This window comes from Notamacropus eugenii, chromosome 6, assembly GCF_028372415.1.
Source record: "Notamacropus eugenii isolate mMacEug1 chromosome 6, mMacEug1.pri_v2, whole genome shotgun sequence".
Lineage (NCBI taxonomy): Eukaryota > Metazoa > Chordata > Mammalia > Diprotodontia > Macropodidae > Notamacropus > Notamacropus eugenii.
Genome location: NC_092877.1, coordinates 250,368,859 through 250,375,869, shown reverse-complemented (window position 1 = coordinate 250,375,869; position 7,011 = coordinate 250,368,859). Strand labels below are relative to the sequence as shown.

At 42.0% G+C, this 7,011-nt stretch overlaps 1 protein-coding gene across 1 annotated transcript; it reads right to left on the bottom strand.

Annotated features, from left to right (window-relative positions):
- Positions 1-1,814: 1,814 nt before the first annotated feature.
- On the bottom strand, positions 1,815-6,048 carry SLITRK1 (SLIT and NTRK like family member 1). Its single transcript, XM_072622140.1, has one exon. It carries the CDS (start codon positions 5,110-5,112, stop codon positions 3,022-3,024), a length of 2,091 nt encoding a protein of 696 aa, XP_072478241.1. The 5' UTR covers positions 5,113-6,048; the 3' UTR covers positions 1,815-3,021.
- Between the last annotated feature and the right edge of the window lie 963 nt (positions 6,049-7,011).

The following is a 7,011-nucleotide window of genomic DNA, read 5'->3' as shown; positions in this document are numbered from 1 at the left end:
GCTCTAAATTGCATGCATTATTTTTCTTAGACACAACCCCTGACAAAGACAAACCAAGTTTTAGATGACCATTATATTTACTCTCTGAATGAATAAACACAAAAGTAATTTATCCTTTAAAGCACACTATATCTATATAGTGATCAACGTATGTTTGATCTATAAGCTGCATAAAACCTTCGTAGACCCTTTCATATCATTAGAATGTTGTAGTAACCTTCTGTCCATCATTTCATAAATGACAGGTGTCATTAGAGGTTTATCAGATAAAAGTGCAGAAATTAACAAAACAAATTAATCACCTACTATTTCCTCATCTGTCCACTTAAATTGTATTGTACCACCCATAGACTAGAGGAAAATTCATATCACACCATGAGTAAAGTAGAGGGAAATTCATAGCCTTTTATAAACTCTTCATAAATAGAAACTTAAGTATCAGTCTAGACTAATGTGTTTCTTTAGGAACAAATATTTCTCACCCAATACCTATCACTGAGGTAGTATCTGTCACCTTCTCTTAATGGCCCTGCTTCTTATAAGGTTTTCGTTTTACTTTACTCTTAAAATACTGCAAAAAAAAAAAAAAATCTACTACTTTACATCCAGAGAAAAAAGTCTGTTGTATATTCACTTAAAAGACATAATGATCCCCCAAAAGAAAAATCCATGACCTTTGTTGCTAGTAGATAATAATTCCACTCACATTGAATATGCTATCAAAATGAACAATTCACAGCCAAAATCAATTGAAGGAGAAAATGAGAAATGGCTTTGGGAACAATTGCCTTTAATAATAGAAAATATGTTTATTTTTAAAATGCTATGTAAACTAAATAACTATATAAACTAAATAACAACCTGCAGAACTGTTCTGTTCTGGGAAATGACACTCCTTTAGAAAATGAGTTGTAGATGAATGTTCTGTTCCTAAGATTTCAGAGGACCTTTTCTATTCGATTTAGATTTCTGTCACTTATTTTCCCTCTAAGTCTGTGATCTGTGCTTTCTTATTGTACTTCTCCAGGGTGTGCATGTGCTGTAATGCAGACCCATTCTGTGTCTGAAGTTTTGTTAGTCCCTACTATACAAATGGACTTTGCCTAGAGAAAGCCAAGAACAGTGTTTAAGATTGGAGCTACATTCCTTTGAGCACTCTAATGCTTTTCCTGTTAATTAAGGGGCTACTTCCAGAAAGCCAAATGATCAAAGAGAAAACCTCTTTAACGTGAACGATCAGAGTTAAGACGTGTGTTTTCTTTACCAGTTTTTTAGGTGCAGCTATGAGGGGGGAGGGATTTCCTTCTCTAATTAGTTTTACCATTTCCAGCAGCTGTTAAAGTCAAATCGCCAGTAGCATCTCAACTGCCAGTCATTAAGGCTGCTGCGTTTCAGCAAGGAGTGCTGACCAATGAAATCTCCACTCTGTTTAATGAGACCGATCTAGGCTGAGTCAATTAAATCAAATTTCCACTAACATCCCTAATATATCTGCAGTGTGTGCAGCACCAGCAGAAGCAGCAGCGAGGGAGTTCCAGCATTAATAAAGGGATTTACTGCCGCATTAGGGGGGAAGACTGGGGTGCGGGGTGGGGAGTAGATTGAAAGAAGGGAAACTAGATGATTTACACATTTTGGGAAGTTATAGGGCAACAAGACACAAAGGGTAAGTGGTTAAGTAAGGAGATAAGAGAACCTGCCTTAATGTATCCAGAGAAGGGATCCACCCCCTTCCCTCACCTCCCCCATCCCTGCCAACACATACATAGCAGCCACTTGTAATAATGAAGCTGGAAAAATATAAGGACCCAGAGTTGAAAACATTTTCACTTTAATACTGAAAAAATATGCCATTATAAAATCCTCGGATAGAATTAGTAAGTTTCACGTGCTTCCTCGATTCTGTTTTTTCTCCTTAATATAAGATTTACACCAGCACAGAATTGCTACCATTAAGATTGCAGCCTAAGCACTAGAGTGACATTAATTGGTCATGCTTAACTGCCTCGGAATTATTTTTTGAATGTTTACACTGATACCATAATAGAAATCAAGGGTACTAATTTTACATTCAGATGGAAGGCATTATTGGATACTTATAGAAAAATAACAAAAAAAAAATACCAAAATAACCCCCAAAAACCTCTCCAAAGAAAGTAAAATTTTAAACTCATAAAATGAACTGACTATCCATGCAAATGTCTTAAATAAAATCTTTACATTTTTTCACAGTAAATGTACCTCTCTGTACTGCCTATCATCACAAAAAAAATGGCGAAATGGCACTTTTAGATTATACTGTATTTTGTTTATAGAAAGTTTGATACGATGGGACTTATCAGGTAAGAGGGTGGATGGTGTGAATTAGACGCTGTCTCCGGTTGAATGGGAGGGGGAGCGTCCCTGGGGTGCGTTGTATCCATGCGAGCCATGCAGCACTTTTTGTTCGGAATCCGAGTCATTTATTTACATTGCATTCATGCCTTCGTGCAACTTCCCTTCCCTGAAGTGTCAGCAGGGAGGCCATCACGTCCCCCTCCTCACGGGGCTAATCCACAAGGGAAAAAATAGATATCTATCTATATATATATATAGACGTAGGTATATTTATACATATATGTATAGGACAATAACAATCGCTCGCCCTATAAGAGTTTGGCCAAGTGTGTCGTCTGCCCTTTTTTTTTTTTTTGTCTCCAAGGCTCACTAAGGGCATAGTCAGATGTAAGAAGCGCTGCTCCAACTTGGCTGCCTCTCAAAGGGGGTTTAGAGTTAGCGAGCTGGCTTCGAATCCTCCAGTTATGCCACAGTCTTCGCACTGTCTGGCTTTCCCAGAAGAGAGCTGAGGAGCCAGAACCCTCTTCTCCTAGGAGAGTTGGTTGATTGATTGATGCCACTCACGCTTTGGCGTGGGCGAGCAGACAAGCACTCGGGGCAAGGTTTCCTTAACCACTGGGTTGCTAGCTGCGAAACTTGTGGAAAAGCTCCCCACCTCCCCTACCCCACCCTTTGCCCCGGTTCTTAGTCTGAAAGGGAGTGAGAACCACAGTCATAAACTCTATGGGCTCCATCTGCATTGTAAGGTCCGTTGTGCCAGTAAGAAGAATCACAGACTGTCTGTAAGGAATTGATTTCAGATGCAGATGAGTTGGCATCCCTTCTCTTTGACCGCTTTCGGTTCCTCAGAATAAACACGAGCATGCCAACCACTGTGAAGGCAGAGGTGACAAACACCAGCAGGAGTCCCGGGACCAGCACCGAAATGGAGACCCTGCTGGTCTCTAGGTAAGAATTGGAATGAGTCCCTGTCTCCGCCAACCCAGTGCTGTTTTTACTGTGTGAAGTTAACGTAGGCGAGATCTTTGCATACAGCTGGGGGCACATCACGTCATTGGAGAGGAACATGAAATCTGCTTTGAAGAAGTCTTCTGGGGATTCGCATTTCAGATCACTCATGATCACTTCAGGACCCAGGCGCTCTGCCCATTGTTTGAAAGGCACAATCGTGCAAGAGCACTCCCAGGGGTTGCCATGCAGATCTATCTGTATGATGGAGGTTAACTGATCCAGTACCCCTGCTACAGGGAGGTACAGGAAATAGTTATTGTGGAGACTTAGTTTAGAGAGTGAGATCCCAGCAAACACGTCCACAGGCAGGGATCTCAGCAAGTTGTTGTTGAGAATGAGTATCCTCAGTTTGGGCATAGCATTGAAGGTACCGGGAAGGATCAGCTGAATCTCGTTAAACTCCACATTCAGGTACTCAAGGTTCAGGAGCCCGGTGAATTTCTCTCGGGACAGGGTGTCCAGATAGTTGCTATCCATGTATAGCCATCTTAGGTCCAAAAGGTTCTTGAAGGTGTTGTTCTCCACAGTTGCAATATTATTGTTTCCTAAATCCAACAGATTAAGATTCCGATAATCCAAAAAGTGAGATTTCCTAATGGTGTGGATCTTGTTGTCTCTCAAAAATAGCTCCTGTACGTTGGAGGGCTTGGGCTTCAAGTCAGCCAAACTGCTCACGTTTCGGTCATTGCAATTCACCTTTAGACCCGAGTCGGGGATCTGGTCACAGCTGCATATCTCCGGACAGGGCATACTTCTGCCCGGAGGCTTGTTTTTGGCATTGATCGCCGATACCGCAGCAGTAGGTCTGATTTTGATTTGCCAGTTGACTGGAATCTTTGTACCTCCATTTGGAGCAGCCCCTGGAGTGGCAGGATCTTCTTGACCGTTAATCTTAAAGGGGGTTGGAATGGGGCCAGGAGCACAGGTCTCCTCCTGGGCAGGGGGGGCTGCGAGACTAGAATCCACTCGGTTTTTCAAAGGACATAGATCTTGTTCTGAGGTCTCATTAAGATCTTTGCCCTGCAGTCTAGTGGGGGCTTCGCAGACCACACGTCCAATAAGTGCGTTTTTGGGGATGTTCTCTAGCCATTCCTTCAGAGACAACAGATCACAAGTGCAGTCCCAGGGGTTATCTTCTAACAAGATTTCAGCAATGCCTGGGATCTGCTCCAAGACCTCCTCATAAGGCAATGTTTTAAGTCTGTTTCCCCGAAGGTCGAGGTGGGTGATGGGAACATATTGGAACACGTTGGCAGGTAAGGTGCTGATGAGGTTGTCATTTAAAATGAGTACCTCCAGCTTGTTTAAGTCCCGAAATGCTCCCGGGTCAATATCTCGTAATAAATTAAAATCAGCCTGGAGGTATTCCAGATCGTCCAACCCCAGGAAAGTCTGTTCTCGGAAAGATTTAATCTTGTTGTTGTTGATGTGGAGTCTCTTCACCAGCTGCAGCCCCAGAAAAGCCCCGGGAACAATTTCATGCAAGCCGTTGTTTTCCATGTGCAAACTAACCGCATTATAAAAGTTAGCGAACTCATTAGGAAAAAGTCGCGTAAGGGAATTTCCATGCAGAAATAAATGGTAAAACTGGGAAGTAGGGGCAGTGAAATGCTGCAGACTCGTAAAACCCTTTTTCTCACAGTCTACGTGCAGGTCCCCTTCTATTTCGTTGCAGGAACAGATCTTCTCTTTGCAAACGTCCCCTGTAATGTTTCCAGCGGCAAAACAAAGAGACGTCTCCAGCAACAGAATCCAAAGCAGCATTTTTAAACTGAACAATTCATCCCCGATCTCATCACAAAGTAACAGCAATCATCCTGTTCTCCACAGACACAGTTCAAGTTCATTTACCACTTCAGTGTCCGAACCCAAGGAAGAAAGAAAAAAAAAGGTTTCTTTTTTTGGGGGGGGTGGATTCTTTCCTCCCTCCTCCCCCCCCACACTGCAACGGTCCAGACGCCAGTCAATAATTAAATCCACAAACTATCCAGGCACGTTGTGCAAGGCACGCAAAATAATAATAATAATAATAATAAAAGAAAAAAAGAAAAAAAAAAAGAAAAAAATCCTCCCTCCCTCCCCTTTGATACCACCGAAAGGAGTTAAAAAAAAAAAATTAATAAATAAACCCGTAACTGTCGAATCTCTGCTAGTTGTCTTCACTAATCTGAATGGTAACAATGCTAAGAATTGGAAGCAAGTGCATGTTAGACACACCAGCAGGCTGAGTGCAGCATAGTACAGGCGAACTGACTGTGCATGGCTATGCCTCGGACTGACCTTGCCTTTTCTGTTACAAAGCAGGGTTTCCGGCTGCTGATGCTGATGCTGAATGCTGTAGCTGCTGCTGCAGCGGCTCCTGCTGCTCTTGCTCTCTGCCTAGGAGTCCCCTCTGGGTGCTGTCCAGTTCCCCTTGGTGCTGAAATCACGCCCCAGCCTAAGGAATAGCTGCCGAGCCAATGGCGCTGCAAAATTTCCGCAATTGCTGCGTTTTGTGGTTGTCCATCCTTCCCCCTCTTCTCGTGTTCTGCTATTTTCTCGGGTTCCCCTCTCTTCTCCCTAACTAGCGCTTCTTCCTCCCTTGTTTTGCTTCTCTTTCTTCTGCTCTTTCTGAATTACTCAGAAAGGGAATAGGAGGGTTGAGAGAGAAGAAGGGAGAAAGAGCGAGAGTGGGGAGGGGAAAAAGAGAGTTACTAAGAAGCTCTGCTTGTTCCAGCCTGGTGCACTCTGAAAGATCTGACACCCTCTGCTGATCTGCAGTAGCAAAAATCCATCTGCTGAGGGAATGCTGGAGGAAAAAAAATCAATCTACGTACAGGGCAAGCGTTAAAAATGTTGGCATTAAAGGCTGTCGATCTATATAGGCGTTTATCCTAAATGGGCTGTTTATTTTTTTTTTTTTTTTGGATACTGGAAAGTTTACCCTTTCCTTTCTGCCTCCACCCTCCCTATCCCCTAAACTCCCCACCCACCCATCCACCTAAGCTCTGACGTTCGGAAAGGAATGCTTTTAAAATTTTTATTTCCCAATGGCTTGAATAAAATTAGTGTCAGGGTGTCAAGCGAATAGCAATTTCAGGTAATTATACTGCACGCCATTTTCATCTTTGCTTTAAATGCATTTCTTCCTTTCCTGCAGTACTACAATGTTTAGTGCTACTTTGTTTTCTTTTTGAAGGATTTTCTTTGTGACTTTGAATCATCATGTATTGAATTATAGATTATAAATATATACATATATGTATATATGCATAGTAATCTGAGGGTAGAGGAAGGAGGATTTGGCTGCACAATAACTGATTCAGGCTACTAATTACGTCTACTTTGTAGGAGGTTTCAATGGTTTGGACAATTAATAGCTATTCTTTTGTATTGATATTCTCTTAACGTTTTTAATGACTGTGATTGAAAATGCAATGCATTTTTATGTATTTGATTACACACCAAATAGATTGAATTGGGGCAGGGAAAGAAGAGAAAAGGGAGGGATCCTGGGATTATTGATGACTTAAAGTTTCTTCCTCATTCTGAGGGTTTGCAAAGGCTTGTAAACAAATAACCAGTTACATCATCTCCATGTCATGGTTACAAATGTGTTCAAGAAATACTGAACTAAGACTACTGAAGAATAACCTCACTTGGGTCACTTATTTGGATGCATGC